The following is a 19,170-nucleotide window of genomic DNA, read 5'->3' as shown; positions in this document are numbered from 1 at the left end:
TAGAAACGATTTCGAGAAACGACCAACGCGGTTCATTTTTTTTCCCTTACAACTTACACATGTGTAGTACACATGTGTAAGTTATATGGACTCAAAATAACATGCCCCTATATATATATATATATATATATTAAAGAGATAATAAAGATAAAGTTGATACTCTATTTAATTTTTTATTTTTTATTTTAACTTTTTTATATTTGTATTTTTAAATTTTTGTATACCGAAAACGCATTCTATAAAAAATAAACTTTTTTTCCCTACATATGTGCAAGTTTTTATATCTTACACACGTCATACATAAGTCGTATTTTTTGAATTTTTTTTATTTTTAAAAAAGCTTTTTTTTCTTGGAAAGAGTTTATATTAACCAAATGTACTACATAATGGAATTCAATTCTAATTTCATTAGATTTCATCACAACTATCAGAAATCTATGAACCAAACATGACCTAAGGTGGTATTTGGTTCATGGAATCTCAAGGAATTCTCTGGAATTGGAATTTAAATCTCATTCTTTCTCTTGTTTGGTTGGAAAGAAATTGGAATTCAAAACATTCTTTCAATTTCCTTAAAGTAGAGAAGTCACAAATCCTTCACTTTACCCATGGAAAGTTTTCAATTCCAATGGAATTGAAATATTTTTACAAAAAAGCCCCCAAGACATACAAACCTTTCCTCCATTGTGATTCTGGTGCACTCATCGTTTTATCCTGTGCCGCCACGCCACCATGCCGCCATCAACTACCACCGCCACGTTCATGTCGCCTGCAGCTACCACTAGTGATTTGAAACTCCATGGTAGCCACCCTACCACCCACCTCGTTGCTTTGCCACCACCCCGACACCAACCTCCCTTCCGCCATGGAAGCTATAACTTACCATGAGGTAGCCAGCACCACTGATTGTAAATTCAAAACCGACACCCATCTTGTTGTGCTCTCTTTTTTACACTTATTTTGATTTATAGGTTTCAATTGATTTTGAAAAAAAAGAATTTAATAAAGAATAAAGAAAGTATAAATGAGATTTGGGAAGAAAGACAATGATGGATTTATGATGGTGATGTTTCTCTCTGTAAAGGTAAGAAAAAAAGGATAAAAAGAAATGAAAATCATTGTTTGACTAAAAATGTTGCTGGGTGCATTTGTTTAATATATCTATTATTATTTTAGTTATTGTTAATATTATTTTTATTATTATTTAATTTCAAAACAACGTTTCTTACCTCTATATTAGGTATATAAAAGATAAAATTATTTTAATAAAATAATATATATTATATCATTTGAATGAAATAAAGGTTAATTTTATCATTTTACATAGTTTATATCAAAATTTCTTTAACTGAATATCATTAAATTTTTATATTTTAAAACTTTTAAAGATTCTAATTCCTTCAAAACAACCAAAACTCTTATAGGTTTGTTAAAATGTTTAGATTTCTCGTTCCAAATGTCAACAAAGACCAAATTTAGTCAAACACCTACCGTACGCAGACAAATAGACACTTGTACATTTCTGATTTCTCATTCCATTTTTGTAACATATAAACACATTTCTAAATTTTCATGGTTTCTATCAACCTGTGATTATTCGGAGGAACACTAAATTTAAGTGAGACAAACAGATTCACATGGCCCTGGAATCCCATGATTCGATTCTGGGTCTTCTTTATTTCATTAAATTTTACCTTTTTATTAGTTTTTGTTTTTTTACTACTACTATAGCTCTTTCATATGAAGATAATTCTTTCACAATTTCAAGATTTACTTACAGTAAAACTTCACTCGGACCATATGATTGGCGTTATATCAGAGGTAATTACTAAAATTTAATTAAGGATTTTGTGGTTCAACTGTTTGATGATTTATATATGAACATTAATCAAGTTTTAATCTTTATTTTTTTTAGTGGGTCAAAGTCAATAACTTGGTGTTTATATGTAATAAAATCCTGCTTAATTAAGTGCTGATTCTTTAAGTATTGATTTTTCTTTGGGGGTCAAGGTTAACAATTTTGTAGAAAGATTTAATTATGTGTATATTAGTGTAGAAATAAATTTTGATATAGGTAATTTTCGATACCTGGATTACGAATTACTGAATTTTACATGGTGGGTCAGGGTAAAAGTCGAGACTTGGGGAGGTTCTTAAGTAGAATTAAACTGAATGTACGTTATTTTGATCATGTGGATATAAAATGTTGCTTTTAATATTCAAGTTGTAGAACTATTTAAGCTCTGATTTTTATTATTTTTTCTTCTTCAATAAATTTGCATGGTGCATGGGCCACCATAAAAGAAAGTTAAGAACTTGTGGACATAGTAGTAGGACTAGTAGCCTAGTAGGAAATAGAAAACCTCTAATCTGAGTATTTTGTTATGCATGAGTAACTTATACTCGTATAGACATATGATTTTTTACATTAGAGACGACTTAGCAGAGCTAGTGTTAATCCCAAAAAGGGATCACATGAACCCAGTCATCTCTTTTACAATCTTAGTGTTTTACGGAGTATTAGTCTAAATCTAATGTTTATTTAGTTTAATCTTGGTTATGAACCTGCTGATTTTCTATTTAATCTTGATCAACATTATATATGACTGCTCCCAATCATTTATCTGGCTCCGTCCCTGGTCTACATCTCACCTTCCTCAACCCGGCCCGCGACTGTGCACAAATAACTTGGTTTATTATTCAATGTGTTTACATAATGGCTCAAGATCACTTATGCTTTGTATTTAGACTGACTGAGTTTTATTTTTTATGTATGTCTACTGATAATTAGCTTTTGGAGAGTTGGATTATGTAATCTTTGATTTGTGTGTCTGGGTAAACATGATCAATTTGCTTAGTTGATACACCCTCCGTTAGTGAATTGTTGTCAAGGAAATTAGCTATAAGATAAAAAAAGTATGAGAACTTAGAGGTATTGTTAATATTAACATTAGTCGGTGTTCACATGTCAAGTTGTTCTGTATTCATCATAAAAGTTTGATAAATACAAATTTTAAATTAAAGTCAAGGGACAACAGCAGATCGGAAGGAGAAACCCATTTGAGATAAATCAGACATGGTCTTTGTCATATCAGTCTCTAGTGTATGTTGATTGTTGAATTTTATCTGTATAGTTTAATGTAAAGATTATTCATTAAGGGTCTTTAATCGTATGCATCTTACGCTTTCTTGCAGTTGATTTACCTACATCATTTTCTTTGGTGACTATCGCTTTAGAGTCTGATGTAAACCTTGTAAGTATGATTTTCTGTCTCTTTATTACATTGTCCATCCCAAAAAGTTGCAACTTTACTATGGATCTAAGTTAATCTAATTGTTTGTAATTTTACTGATCGCTAATGAGTACAATAGTAAACTATGACAGAAAACGTATCCAAAAAAGGGTTGTTCTTATTTAACACGAGTTAATATCTGAAAATTTTTTCTTTAGTAGATTTGTATATGTTACATTGGTTTTAATTTTTAGTTTAGGTCTACTTCTGGTTTTGCAAGTAAAACCTTGTATGTACCAAAGCTCAAATTCGACGCTTATTTTCAGTTATATCAGCTCCAACGTTTCACTTTTCATTGCCAATATCTATCTGCTCTTTGCTCACGTCTCAAACCGTCTTATCAAATTCAACTTTTAAGTCTAATCTAGTTGACACTTGGTCAAACGTGAACGCTTTCTTATGGTGGAGACTTTAGGATGTGTCAAACTACTTGTAACATGTTACCTTTTTAAGCCTAATAGTGGTTACCCATTTGCCTTTGGTAAGACATTTGGTCAATGGTAAAAAAAAAGGGCAATGGTAAGCATGAGTCCGGTCAAACCTTGCATTGCTTTTCTATATAGTGTTTGATTTGTATTTGTGATTTTCAGGATAAAAGTTATGTTAAGAAAGCAAACAGCTATAATCTACCAATGTTGTGCATTCGTGAAGGCAGCCCCCCTTTGCCTGATGCATATAACACCTCTTTAAGTGGTTTAGGTACAATGGTAAACTCGTTATTCAATGTATTAATTCTTATAAAGTGATTTACAGTTTCCCACACCATATGGATGTTTATTTTGATGTGTGTGATCTTCTCTCCCCGTCTCATGAAAATCAGACACGTGTGTTCTTGACCAATTGCCATGGCGTCATGTGTTCAGAATGCCCTTCAGTAATCAGTAATAACGAGTAATGAAACTATTGAGGTAGATGTAAGCACGGAATTTTATCCATCTGAGATCTAATTGCAATGGTCAAAACCTTCAAAATTATAAGTGTGTTAATTTTCATGAGATGGAGCCATGGAGGGAGTAATATTTCTAAAGATGAAAATTCCATTAGAAATATATTAATAAATCTCTAATTTACTTGATGCTGCAGTGTTGGATCCTGTATCTAATGAATCTTTGGGTACGGAAAGCCTTCAATTTGCCGATAAATGTTATCCCATGCAGAAAAATATTCTATTAAGACTCACAAACGAGCAGGTTGGTGGGTCAAATTTATTTAATTCATCCTTTAGGACTGAAACTTTAAATGTTCATATTAATTGCAAAAATTAAAGGTTGGGGTGATCCTCTTGTTCTGTCATTGATGCAGTTTCTACTTGTTTATATCCTTGTTATTCTCAATTTTTGTGAGTCTATATATATATATAGAGAGAGAGAGGGAGAGAGAGAAAATGGAGTATGTGGCTGTTAGACACCGTACAACCCCTCACATACTAATTTTTTAATATATCTATAAATGCTTGGCCCCCCATGCTTTTTATGGATTAAAAAAACAAGATGTGAGGGGTTCTACACCCAAGCTTGGGTGTCTAGTAGCCACATAAACCCTAACCTCATATATAAAATAACCCACCCCTATATATATATATTGTGTGAGTTGCTACTCCATGTGATTGTGTTCTTGATGTTCAAAGAATAAAGCCAACTTCAAAGTGCAAAGATGGAGGGAAATTCCATTAAGGAATATATTCTAACAAATCTCGACCCTTAGAGTGTACTTATACATATTGGTAACATAATGGCATGTTGTTTTACAGATTTCTCCAGGAGTATGGTACTTTGGGCTATTTAATGGCATCGGATCAATGAGGACACAAGGAAAGATGGTAGTCCCTATACTTAATCGCCATATCTATCAATATTTTTCTTTTGTGTTGCAGTTATTATCCTTTTGTTTGAGAATATTCTTATCGTCTTAGTCGCAAAATCGCAATGCCATAACTTATTTTGTTCTTTCACGGGTAAAGGTGCATCTAGAGGTGGCAAAATGGATGGGTTGTGGTAATGGGCAAAGTGAGTTTGTGAGTAACTTTCTGTTATGGGTCGTATTGACCTGCAAAGACTTTTTTAATGTAATTTAGTTATGGATGGTTAATGCATTAAAACATGATAGTATGATACTAAAGACTTTGGTGTTATATTCATGATCTAGTTTTTGTAGTGAAGCGATTAGGTGGTTGTGTTTATGCAATTTGGCCTTTTGGGTGACTTTGGACCTGTTCTCCTTTAGCTACTTTTTCTTTTTGAGCCATTGAGATATAACACAACCCAACTTGACCCATTCATAAGTAAATGGGTTTGTATTTCCACCTCTACGTGCAAGCAAGATGAGGCGGGGTTTTGGGACTATCTGAGTCTTGTTTGACAACTGTGAGCTCCAAATCAGCCAAAACTACTCGACTATAATGTTGTTATAATGTTTTTTGTGTTACAGATAAATCGAGGGTCAGGTTATTCTTTCAGTGGAAATGTTAGCGTTGAAGGGTGTATAGGCCCATCTATCTCAGGCCAGTTCTGTAACCAAACCATCGACCAACTCTCTTGCGTTGACCAGAATTCAACTCAAGTCAATGTTGTTTCTTGTAGGAACAACAATGAAAGCTCATGTAGTGATCCAAATGAAGCAAAAGTCTATGCTTTGGACTTGCTCGGACTTTATGATGAAGCAATTATTTCAATTGTGAACATCGAAGTTAACCAAAGTCAACTTTCAAATGGGGCAAGCAATTATAGTAGTATCAGCTTAATGTGTTATGTTCGGCATGGTGCCATGCCATCGTCATCTATTCATGATTATTCAGGGAACATCATTGATGCCCCTTTGGCTATACAATCGCCCAAAGTTGGTCGGTGGTATATAACCATTTTGCCCCTGGACCTCTCAAATGGAACGATGGGGAACATGAAGGCTTGCTATTCGTTGCTGTGGCAAATGCGTCAATGTCCTCAAAATAAAGCTGGTTTGAACTGTATGTGGGAACGATATATGCTCCAGGTTTGTCACAGTTATGAGTTCTTATATGCCTTACTATATGCACTTCTTCATTTCTGTGAATCAAAATCATAGTTGGAAAATGGGTGAGTGGCGGGCTTGGTTAAGGGTTCAAAGCAGGTTGAAGTCAAATAATGATTCAGTTATTTCAAATAAAGCAATTTAGTAGGTTGTCAACATTTGATACTCCTAAAGGAGAATTATAACATGTTCGCCCCATTTCCTGTTTAGCTACTTGCACGAATCCAGTTTTGACCCATTAGCAACACATAATCATTTTGACCTGTTTACCCAACACCGCCATTTTGCCATCTCTACCTGCTAGCAATAATGTATAACAAAAATGCCCCATTATACACTAATATGACATGTCTTGTTAATGTCTTTAAATTGTAGACGATGCTGAGGAAAAATCCTTCTGTTCCGTTCGAATCATATTATTTGCCCATGAACGATAAAGGATCTTCTCATTCATCTAATTTCCTTCTTGAGCCTCTTCTTAGCAATAGTTCGCTTGGTCAAAGTCAACATTTTGCATGGACTTATTTTCTAGTAGACATCCCATTGGGTGCAGCTGGAGGAAGCATTCATGTTCGAATAAATGTGGATACTAAATGGAATCATGAAATTTATGCGTTATATGGTGGATTACCATTTGAAGATAAATGGGATTACTTCTATGCCAACACGACTAGTAATAGTAATTGTTCTATGTTTTTTAAGCTGTATGATTCAGATGAGAAACATATTGGTTTTTATATCGTCTATGCTAGAGGTGGAACTTGGGGCTTTGGTATCAAACATCTCACTTCTTCTCATCAGATTCAGAGTCAAAGTACTATGGCTATTTCGGTTGAAAGATGCCCAAAAAGCTGCTCTTCTCACGGGACATGTCAAAATGATGTTGATATGAGCGGATTATCACTATACAGGTATTTCATATGAAATTTAAATTTAAAGCTTGGATTTATATACTCCTTTAATCTGTATTGCTACACTTTCTAAGTTGGGATATCCCATAAAATTGCAAAATTTTAGGTTTTTGTTACTGATCAAGTTATCATGATTAGGGTCGGAACAGCTCCATATTTTTGTCAATATATATATTTTGAACATTTAATAAGACTGTTAAATAAGTTTTTCCCAAGTCAAACGTTGCTGTATAATATGGCATAAAGATTTTATTCTTATATATTCATTTTTTGTTGTCTGTTGCATAAATTATTATAATTTATTTCAGCTATTGTTCGTGTGATCGTACTCATGGAGGCTTTGATTGTAGTGTGGAACTTGTCTCCCATCGAGGTATTCTACATAGGCAACTATAGAATAGGCTAGAAAATGGATTTTCATTCTTGACCTCCATCAAGTAGATGGGAACCACTTTCACATCTTCATATCTACCTAAAGGAACATCATCTTTTTCTTGTTAACATCGGCAACGGATAAGTACACATGTTTTAGATCTTTCACTTTTGCTTTTCTCTAGGAGAGGCATGGGGCGAATGTTGATGCTCTACTGTCTGTCCTCCTGCATTTAGTATGATATAGGTGTACTAGTACTTAGGCATAAGCTACAAAGTATATATGCAGGATGGACAAAGGGGGCAGAGCACTGATATTCATGGAATTTGATATGATATGTTGAAATCGACTTTATGTGTGGTTACTAGAGTAACCTAAGGGTATCAATATAGAAGGACCCTCCATATAGCACACACATTTGCGCTCAAGGGTAATCTTATAGCTCTGAAAATATCTTTTGCGAGTGCACACATGATGAGATGGATGTAACTTCTTAGCGTCCTCTTTGTGCATATTTATACATGTGTACAACTTTTTACATATATAATATTGTGTGCGTATTCTACTGTTTTGTTCGCATAATGTACTTATTGATCAAAGCATTGGCATGGATTTCAGTTTTATATAAGATATCTTGTGAAATCTCTTGTAGGACATTTATTGCAATCAATTTCACTTATAGCATCAAATGCTGCATTCGTATTCCCTGCCTTTTGGGCCCTGCATCAGAAGGTAACGATAGCTTGAGATAAGTTTTGTGTATCTGTTAAATAACTAGAGTACACTTTTGTAGGGACAAAGAAAGTCGATCCATGTGCACCTAAATTAAGTATTTTTGACTATTTGTAATTTTCATGGGATGGTGGGGTTTTTTGGTCTTTTGAAGTTAAACAAAATACTCCCAGCTCAAATTTAACAGAAATTCTATCCCTTTTCTTAACCATATTTCTTTCAAGTTTTAAAAAATTTATACAGAGTACTTTAGCGTGGTTATCAATCTGTTCTCTTGAAAATTAGTCCGTTTGACTTTGGAAAGTCAAGAATGGACTCGTCTTCCCCATTGTATTTATATAGATGATTAGATATTTATAATATTGCTAATGCAGGCATTTGCAGAGTGGGTTCTCTATACTTCTAGTGGTATTTCAAGCGGATTATATCATGCATGTGACGTTGGCAGTTGGTGCGCACTATCTTTTCATGTTTTACAGGTCCAGAAAATATCTTTGTTTTGACATACACACCTTTTTTTTAGAACGGCACCTATCAAATTGAGACTTGCCCCCACCAATCAAGGATAAGGGGCTACTCACATATATACATATATAGAGAGAGAACAATATACAAAACACATACATACATGCATGTAGTGGATGGTTAACAAAATATGTTATCAATGTATTTTCAGTTCATGGATTTCTGGCTTTCGTTCATGGCTGTAGTGAGCACATTTGTATACTTGGCTGCCATTAATGAATCTTCAAAGAGGACAATTCATACGGTTGTTGCCATTCTTACAGCACTCATGGCTGAAACTGGAGCAACGAGGTATGCTTTACGGGATAGAAAATTCTCTCAGGAATTCTGGAGGCCGTGAAGTATCACAAGAACCATGAAAAATACTTAATAGGCTGATTTTTTTTTCCGCAGGTCCTCCAATATTGTTCTTGTAATAGCAATTGGAGCAATTGGCCTTCTTGCTGGTTGGCTGATCGAGTTCTTCACTCATTATAAACGATTCTCGTTTTCTGCAGAACTTTTACTGAATATGCTCCATAGGTGAGTTTTTATAGGGATACAATTTCTTTTGGCTAAATGAGTAGTCTAATGGCATTTTACAAATTGTTTCAGGTGGCAGACAATCAAAGGATGGTTTCATAACCTTGTAAAGACACTTCTTAGACGTTTTCGGTGGTTTTTTGTGCTTGCTGGATTCATTGCATTAGCAATGGCTGCCATAAGCTGGAGTCTTGAATCACCCGAAAGCTACTGGTATTGGCACAGGTTAGTTATGAGTACTCACTTTGTGAATGTGCTTATGTTGTGTGAAGTTGTAATTATCAAATAATCAGTTAATTGTGTCTTTGGCACATTGTCAGGGCTATGGGCCGGTTACAGGCACATTGTAAATAAAACATTGGAGGCGCATTGTCATATAAGAAACTATTAAATGTAATGAGATAAATGGCCATTCTTGATAAAACATTAGAGGCAGATTGTCTAACAGGAGTAAGAATTATCAAGTTATGGTGACATAAGAGATAAATAGGTGGTTTCAGCTTAGCTTTTGATTGTTAGTTTTGTAACTTTTGTTGCTACTATTAGATTAAAAAAAGGGGAGTTAATATTTCTCATCTTAGGTTAATAGAAGGCATAAATATGTAATCTTAGTGTACCTTCTGATAAATTATGCTATCATTTAATTTTTGAATAAACACATAATTATATGCAAGATATGTTTATCGAGATGGTAAGAACTTATTAACATCTCATCTGGTTAGAATAATACTGTATTCTTGTATTAACAGTCACACAATGGTGCCTTACAAAATATTAGTAATCGGACCTATGCAGTAGAGCCGGTTTATTATGAAGACCAGACCTTTGGTTATTGACTTTACCTCATTAACCTTTCTCTTGCGATAATTAATTTGCAGCATGTGGCACGTATCGATATACACTTCTTCCTTCTTTTTTCTCTGCTCAAAGGTGAATGTAATCGACTGTGAGAATCAAGGGTCTACAGGCACAGCGTATCAGTTGACTCGACAAGATTCTCTCTCAAGAGGTGAAGACCAACAGTGAAACATCTAGCTTTTTAGACTATCAATATATAAAAAAAATATACATTCTTGGCAGTATATATGGGGTGTAGGGAAGGGGAACCGTAAATGTAAATGAGAAAGAGAAATATGGATAGAATTTTCAGATAAATGTTGTATTGTCATTCAGGTCAACTCATGGGTCCCTTGTAAATTCACAATTATATATACTTCGATTTATAGCATAGATGCAATGAGCACAACTTTACATACTGTACTTAAATATAGAACTAAGTACCAATTCTATTGCATGATGTGCTATGATCAGTTCATACAAATATCAACGTAAATACAACATTTTTCTTCTAAACACCACTTAATCTGATTGAAATTAAGATTTATGTTTCCTTCCAGCCAGATTTCCCATAACCTGCCCATCCAAAATTGTCATTGTGACGGTAGTTCTAAAATCTTTTCGAGAGCTTCTCCAATCTTTGGTCCAATACTGAAGCAGCGTATCCAAATGGGACCTTCATATCGTGCATTTTTCATCAAACTCACTGAAAATTAAATGCTAAACATCAAAAAACTAACTTCGATACCTGTAAGCCCTTGTGCATTCTTTGGGTCTCATTTTGGTTACTAGTCTGCACAATCATTGTATCGGTTTTCCAGAAAGGCATTTACAATTACACTTTAGGAACAGATTATAGTATTGGACAAAAGTTCTGAATGAATTTATATTTACATAGTTCACCAGATAACAATCAGACCTCTGCTGTGTGGTCCATGTTTCTGTTTTTATACAAGGAAAGATATGAGCTTGAAATGAAAAGGAAGATGTAAATTTGTAATGGTAAAAAAAAACTATCAGTCATGGAAATATACATGGGCATGAAACTCCCATATGCATTCAGCATAAATGCATCAGCAAGCATCCATTTCCACTTTTAGTTCAAGCAGCAACTCGGCAACTAAAGATGTATGATCTTTTTAATTGATAAAAAAAATTGGCAGTTTTGGCTTTAAAAGCTCTTGATAAATATATTGACAAAATGAAAATGACATTTTAAACACGACAAGAAAAGACACAGACCCAGGATATAAGGAAAAAAGTAATTATTAATTATAAACCATGTCATATTTAGGCTTAATTGGTAGGATATACTTCAAAGAGTAGCTGGAATTGTCGTTGCTACCTCAAATTTCCCGATCGGCACAGGCCCACACGTGACGAGCACAGATTAGATACATTAAAGCGAGTTCAAAATGCATTGGCAGATTGTATCCTACAACAATCCATCTTCGGGGCACCCACATGTTAAAGGAGACTTGTCTACCATAGTTTAACAGCCTAAAATGAAAAGGGGTGCAGTTTCAGGATAAAGATAGTGCTTAGTAACAAAAGAAAACACACCTTGATAGTCAGTGCACTCATAGCAGATTGCGTTTGTATACCCCTTATAGAGTTTATTATGTTAGCGCATACCCTGAAGCAGTGAAGCCTGAGTGAAATCTTAGTACATATATGTTGTTAGGTGATTTTTGTCACAATTAGTCCAGATTGCTTCCTCGTATTCTCTTCAATCTGTAAAAACTAAATGCGGAGCTATCAAACTATACAATGATTTTAACACGTGGTATAACTCTGAGCATCGTGGATGGGATTCATCTCTAGAAACAAAAGTATGAGCCTCACCAGCAATCTCTAACCAACTAACGCCTGGTATCTTTAAACAACAATTATCTCGCATCTTCTTACGAACTTTGGCCACTTCAAACCATTTCCCAGAATAAGCTAATGCATTTGACAACAGAGCATAGTTCACATTCTTGTTTGGCTCCAACATGAAAAGTTCTTCACCTGCCCATTTTGCTAGCTCAAGATTTTGATGGACTTTACAGTGTCCCATGAAAGCTCCAAGTGTGTCCGGTTCAGGCGGCATTGGCATTGAAACCAGAACCCTAAAAGCCTCATATACTAGACCAGCTCGTCCAAGAAGGTCAACGAGGCAAGTGTAATGCTCTAGTTCCGGTATAATGTTATAATCTTTGGTCATTGATTCAAAGTAATGGATACCTTCGCTTACTAATCCACCATGGCTACATGCAGAAAGAACACCAAGAAACATAATCTTATCAGGATTTACAACACGTTCCAGTAACATTTTCTTGAAAAGTTCGATGGCCTTTCTTGAATGACCATGAAACGCATATGCTTGAACCATAGAAGTATATGACACAAGATCAGGTTTATCAATTGAGCTAAATAATTTCAAGGCATAAGATAGGTTTCCACATTTGGAGTGTGCGTTTACAAGAGCATTGGAAACCGATAAAAATGATACAATCCCCTTTTTTAACGCGTAAGAATGGACTTGAAGAATTTCATTGCTTAAAGAGAGATCCCCACACGAGCTAACGACACTAGCCAAAGTCAAATCATCAGGGGAAAACCATTCTTGTAACATCTTCGTTAATAGCTTCATAGCTTCCTTTCCATCGCCACATTGTCCATACCCCACAATCATAGTGTTCCAAGAGATCATGTTTCTTGGAAGCATACAGCTAAACACTTTGCGAGCATCAATGATGTTCACATTCTTCGCATACAAATCAATAAGAGCACTAGCCACTACCACGTCCATATCAAAACCGTATCTAAACACAAGACAATGTATTTGCATTCCTAGTTCACGATACGCTAAACTAGCACAACAATTTACCAAACTTGTATACGTGAACTCATCACCCTTAACACCCTCACTCCTCATCATCCAAAAGACTCTAAAACCGTCATCACTCAACGCATTCAACGCATAACAAGACACCATCACATTCCACAAAACCAAGTCTTTCTCCAACACACAATCAAAAACCCGCCTCGCGTCATAAACAAATCCAAACTTAGCATACATATTAACAAGACAACTGCTCACATAACAATCTTTACAAAACCCCGATTTCATAATCCAACAGTGAAACTGCCTACCCATTTCATCCTTCCCTGCATTAATCGATAAACTAACTACATTCAAACAAGTAACACGATCCGGGTTGACCTTTTCCCACAACATTCTTTTAAAATAACAAAAACCCATATCCGAATCACGAAGCAAAGTGTTCCAAGTCATCACATTTCTTACAAGCATTTCATCAAACAGTTTGTATGCATGATTGGTTTGATTGGATCTTATATAAAAGCTTAAAAGATTGTTTAGTAAAGATAATGTGTTAGTGTAACCTAGCTTAATCATAGGGGAATGTAGTTGTTTCACTCGCAGGGAAACACCCTTCGTAGCTGAGATTTTCAAAGCACTAAAATAGTAAAAAAGATTGATGCTTTGATTACGCTTACGCTCTGCTCCAGAGTTGATGAAAGGAAAATGAAGGAATCTTGTGCTACAGAGTCTCATTAATGAAGAGAAACGGAAGGATAGAAAAGGTTGATATAATTAAATTCACCTTCCAACTTGTTCTTCCAGATATCCATCACTCACCTTCTCTTCTTTCTTTTGAAACTCACTTGGGCTCAGGGCGATAAGCATCGCATCAAAGACTCAAAGTATGTTCGGACAATATACGTTCATGGCCAATCTCTATTTATTTTTATTTTTTAGAGTTAATTTCACAAATCATCCTTGTGGTTTTATCAAAAAATAACGTTTATATCCTTTAAACTTCAAAATGACACTGGTAATCCTTTATATGCGGATAATGGTCACGTTTCGTCCTTTAGTCGACCGTGTAAAGGACGAAACGTGACCATCATCTGTTAGATTAAAGGACGAAACGTGACCATTATTCACGTATAAAAGACTACCAGGGTCATTTTGAAGTTTAAAGGATGAAACGTGATTTTTTGATAAAACCACAAGGACGATTTTTGAAATTAACTCTATTTTTTAACTACCAACGAATAAAGTCTAGTTATTAGGTTAAATCCAATCGCAATTGGCAGACAATGGCAATGACTTTATATGTCCACAAACACAAAACAGTGCTTGATAGCCCAATCTCACTATATAGTCTCATTTCGAAGTGAGCAAAATCAGTTTTTTATTGAAGAAACCAGTTCTAAACCCAAACTCTAACCGGTTTTAGTCAACGCGATTGAAAACTGCTTTTCATAAAACTGGAATTGGTATGGTCAAAATGTTGACTTTTTTCGGTTTTTCCTTAAAAACTTATGAATTGTTGATCTTCATACATTACACCATCAATCCATCATCATGAATTATCAATGTGGAGATGAAGTATATTATATTTTCTTATAATGTTACTAAGATATATAGTTACAATGATAATATTCCATCGAAGCATCAATTTGTAAGATAGTTTATTGCTTTAGTTTTTATTGAAATTAAGAAATAAAAATAAAAACCGAAAACCTCTTAGTTATGTGTATATAATTAAAAATGAAAAATATTTTATAATTATTATTAATAATAGTTATTATGTTTTTTGTGAGTCCATAATTTTCTTATTTAAGTAATCGGTTATGACATATAAAAAATTAATTTTAAGTTAGTTAAAATTTTTGAAATAAAAATAAGTATCCTGGATGAACTCATTTTTTTTCTTAGATAATAATGATAATAATAAGTGATTAAAGCCTGTATAATGATCATTAATTCAATCTAATCATTACTTTTTATATATAAATTATAAATGTGTATTTTTATATTTTACAAAAGTTGTAGTTATTCTAGCCAATATATAGAATACTAGTTAGCAAATTCTTTTCATTAATTAATAAAAGGTTATAACTACTTTAATAAGATAAGATAAGATTCGATTTGATTTTTCAATTAAGATTTTTCTTATTTAAATAACTATTTTTTTACAATAACAGAATAATTTAGGATCACATGTTTTTAAAGTTCATTCACATGTGAAATATTATAAAAATGTATGTTGTAGAATAATTTTTATTTCAAACCTTCAAAGTAACCTTGCGTGAACTTGTGAATGAATTTGTTCATGTATATGTTCACATGTGAACAAACCGCTATATATAAGGTTTTGAAAAAAGTTTTAATCTACAACATATATTTTTATAACATTTCACATGTGAATGAAGTTTGAAAACATGTGATTCAATACATAATTTAGGAGTTCTCACGGTTTTTTTTAAAAAAGTTTATCGAAATAAAAGTTTCCTTAATCAAAAGTTCAAAAATCTTAAAAGAAAAATGATTATTCTTACTAACCAATCCTCTTAAAAATCCTCTTAATCATGTGATCATGACACTTAGTGGAATCAAAAGATGAAATTAGGAAAGAGAATAATTAAATTACATTTATCCTGATTTAAACTTTTTAAGATAATTATTAAGCTATGTATTAAAAGGATTTACCACTCCCCTCCTTAAAATTATGTGATGGCTTTTTCATTTTAAGGTCAATACGTTGACATGATATTATGGTGAAATATTCTTGTATTCCATGATGATATCTTTAGAGGATCTTTGCTACCTCTTGTCTTTTTGTAATTTTCACCTTTTCTCAAAAAATTATTCTCTTTAAACAACAAACTTCAATAATTGTTGTGATAGTGCCACGAGACCTTTCGCAAGACTCTATTATTTGCACCCTTCCTTCTAACAAATATATAGGTGTTAGACCACAATACTCATTCACGTCATTTTCATCTTTACAACGTTACTATAACAATAAACAATTCTTTAATTTCTGTTTTTATTGATCTGAGTTTCTTTCTTTCTTTTTACTATACATACAAGAAAACTAACAAGCTTTTCTTTTTTATATTTTTTTTAGCTTCTTCTTTTCAACTTATATGTTCATATTATGAGTACTCGAAGTCATCATTTTGTGAATTGTTGTATGTGATTATACAAATGGGTTCTCCTCAACTACCTCCTCTTCCCCATCTTTCTTCTTTACGGATATACTTATTACAACTTTTACCAAAAAATATGGCAACTCATCCAAAAAAAATGGTATTACTTTTTCGTTATCTCAAATCAGAACAAAAATTTGTTGCAATCAACTCAGAATTCAATCGCGCAGAAACCCAAGCCAAAAGAAATTCGAATTACGGCTCGCCGGAAAAACTTAGCCTAGCCAGAAAACATAACCATCACTTAAAGTCAACGAATTGAAATATATACAATTCGCCGGTTGTAATTAAGAAGGTTTGGGAAAAAGGGATGTTTTGGAAATTAAATTGTGCGAAGAGATACTCGTCAGAAAAAATAAAAATGCTATTACTTTCTCGTTATCTCAAATCAGAACAAAAAACTTGTTGCAATCAACTCAGAATTCAATCGCGCAGAAACCCAAGCCAAAAGAAATCCGAATTACAGCTCGTCGGAAAAACTTAGCCTAGCCAGAATACGCAACCATCACTAAAAGTCAACGAATCAAAATATATACAGTTTGCCGGTAGTAATTAAGAAGGTTTGGAAAAAAGGGATGTTTTGGAAATTAAATTTTGTGAAGAGATATGCTAAGATGGGGAGGGTAAAATCTGGAAAAAAAAAAACACACCTAGATGAAGAGATAGGATAAAGACGAAGTATAGTCAAAATGATGGGGTGACAAAATATTTAAGGACCACTCTATACATTTGGGAGTTGGAGGGATGTAGATAAACTCCAACATTTAAAATTATAAAAATAATATTAAACACGATAAGTTGTACATAACAAAAAGAATAATATTAATTTTTTTCTTAGCTGCTTATGTTCTTTGATAAACTTTTTTGGTTATATGAAAATCCATAATAACCTCTAAGAGTTATATAATATTAACAAGGTTTTTTACCCGCACGATGTGCGGATATTAAATTTATTTTTTAAAAGTTTTAATATTGACATTGAAATCAATAATATATATAATATTCAACATTTAAATATCAATAAAGAAAAATAAACTTAGTTGAACATATTTAGAAACCTAATGGTGTTGTGCTACTTGGATAGTGAAAATTAGTTTAAATGAGATTGACAGTATCTTATGGTTGCATATTTGCTCTAAATATCGTATTTGATTAGGAATAATTGTAATTACAACCTATGTTTTTATTAAAACAATTGCTACCTGTGAAAGAAATGAACCCGCATAACCCGTAACTTCAATGAATCAAATTGTGATATCATTATCTAGTTAGAAATATTTAAATTCCTATAATGAAACGATTTTGATAATATACGATTTGATTAAATGAATCCAAGATCAAAAAAGTTAGATACAGAATATTGCTTTTACAGAGAAAAAAAAGATATATAAAAAATTTAAACTCATATTTAAGTTTATACGGTTTTAGTTTTCTTTTTTGCATATGTGATTTGTTTCTTAAATATAAGGGATTTGGTTTCTTAAGTTTGTATATAAATATCTTTTTTATTTAATATTTAATGGATAAATATTGTCAAAAAAATGTGATAATGACACATAGGATAAAAACTTATGTGTCAAATTTTAAAAATAGCTTTAAATTAAGGAAGACTTTAAAAAGTTAGGATTCCTATTGTTTTAATAAATATATAGATAATAAGAATAAGATTAAAAAAACTTATTTCATTTAGTAACCTTTGTGAATTTATTGAATCTATTACTCCGTACTATTTTGGAATCTCAAAAAGGAGCTAAACATAACAAAATAGAATTTGAGTGGTTGTTAACTTGTTTGGTTGAATTGTTTAAAAGAAATGTACCTTCCGCTACTCGAAAACGCTCACTTAACATAAGAAGTGGAAGGAAAACCGAAAATTACCACCGAATGGCAGTTGATAATTTGATACTTTTCAATAATATGGTAATTACAAACATGATAAAAGGTCTATTATCAATTATCAAATAGAGTTAAATCCCTGCTACTTTTTTTAATTCACACAAATTATAACTTAGAGAGAATTTCAGAGAATAAATTCATGAAAAAAATTTCATCTTTTGTATACCTTTTGAAAGAATCGTCAATTCCATATATATAGATTTACACCCACTTTTATATAGAAAATGTAGCACTCAATGTCGTCTTTTATGGGTTTTGGGTTCCAATATTTCTATGGTATATGATGACGGTTAAGATGTAAAGTTGTAGATAGTCTTACCTAGGTAAAAAATTTACTTTCATTGTTTTTCTAAATGATAGAAAAGATTGTCGTTTTTACATGAAGTGAGAATTCAACCCTGTAGGGGAAAGTCAAATAAAAATCGGGGAAAACAAAAGTTATATGCTCTATTGCGATAAATCTTTTCATAGTATTATATGGTAAAGAATAAGAAAACTTTGGAGGCAAACTGCTTACATGATTGCCAACAAACACAAGTCCTTTTAAATGTTGGGAATATACACTAAACAACGAATAAAAACTGGATATTATACAATCACTGAAGGCGTGATACGCTTTCAGATTGAATTAATTCGGTGATTCACCCCAAATTATTCAATCGGATACAATCAGTGATTAAGAATGTCCTGTATGATTTTATGTTTGAGAGAAAGTATCTGAAATGGGAGAGAATTCAGAGAGAATTCGTATGTTCAGAATTACATAATCAATGGGCCAAAAACTGCCTTTATGGCAATTAAAATCGTCTTTGCTAAATTGGCAAAATTAGTCCCTCAAATTTAGAAAATTAATTTTATGAGATATTTTTACCATTGCAATTTTAATGAAAATAAAAAATTTCAGCTCGACCCCAGCCAAGGGCTCTGCCCCTTGGACCCCGCTCACGGGAAGTTCTTTAGGGGCTTCGCCCCTAAGATCATAATAAATTCATATAAGTGTGCACTCCGCACCACCAAACTCATATGATGTATTATTATGATTAAATTATCAATTAACCCAATTATA

General features: G+C 33.0%; 2 protein-coding genes across 2 annotated transcripts; one reads left to right on the top strand and one right to left on the bottom strand.

The window, feature by feature from the left end:
* The first annotated feature begins 1,556 nt into the window (after positions 1–1,556).
* LOC122594150 lies at positions 1,557–10,615 on the top strand. Its single transcript, XM_043766622.1, has 14 exons — positions 1,557–1,821; positions 3,196–3,254; positions 3,884–3,992; positions 4,377–4,483; positions 5,044–5,112; positions 5,721–6,281; positions 6,675–7,210; positions 7,519–7,583; positions 8,236–8,315; positions 8,690–8,794; positions 8,992–9,131; positions 9,234–9,362; positions 9,435–9,587; positions 10,241–10,615. Exons 1-14 carry the CDS (start codon positions 1,638–1,640, stop codon positions 10,386–10,388), a joined length of 2,445 nt encoding a protein of 814 aa, XP_043622557.1. The 5' UTR covers positions 1,557–1,637; the 3' UTR covers positions 10,389–10,615.
* On the bottom strand, positions 10,525–13,761 carry LOC122592160 (pentatricopeptide repeat-containing protein At2g46050, mitochondrial). Its single transcript, XM_043764365.1, has 4 exons — positions 11,835–13,761; positions 11,545–11,699; positions 10,948–11,140; positions 10,525–10,875 (listed from the first exon to the last, which is right to left on the bottom strand). The coding sequence occupies exon 1, from the start codon at positions 13,759–13,761 to the stop codon at positions 11,929–11,931; it is 1,833 nt and encodes a 610-aa protein (XP_043620300.1). The 3' UTR covers positions 10,525–10,875; positions 10,948–11,140; positions 11,545–11,699; positions 11,835–11,928.
* Between the last annotated feature and the right edge of the window lie 5,409 nt (positions 13,762–19,170).

This window comes from Erigeron canadensis, chromosome 3 (assembly GCF_010389155.1).
Source record: "Erigeron canadensis isolate Cc75 chromosome 3, C_canadensis_v1, whole genome shotgun sequence".
In the NCBI taxonomy this organism is placed as follows: domain Eukaryota; kingdom Viridiplantae; phylum Streptophyta; class Magnoliopsida; order Asterales; family Asteraceae; genus Erigeron; species Erigeron canadensis.
Note: the sequence above shows the minus strand (reverse complement) of the source record. Positions and strands in the feature narration are given on the sequence as shown.

Bases quoted from the DNA above. Each gene is read 5' to 3' on its own strand.
- LOC122594150 (XM_043766622.1), top strand. From the start codon at position 1,638: ATGGCCCTGGAATCCCATGATTCGATTCTGGGTCTTCTTTATTTCATT. The intron at 3,255-3,883 runs GTAAGTATGATT...TGTGATTTTCAG, and splicing joins TAGAGTCTGATGTAAACCTT to GATAAAAGTTATGTTAAGAA. The intron at 7,211-7,518 runs GTATTTCATATG...AATTTATTTCAG, and splicing joins AGCGGATTATCACTATACAG to CTATTGTTCGTGTGATCGTA.
- LOC122592160 (XM_043764365.1), bottom strand. From the start codon at position 13,761: ATGAGACTCTGTAGCACAAGATTCCTTCATTTTCCTTTCATCAACTCT.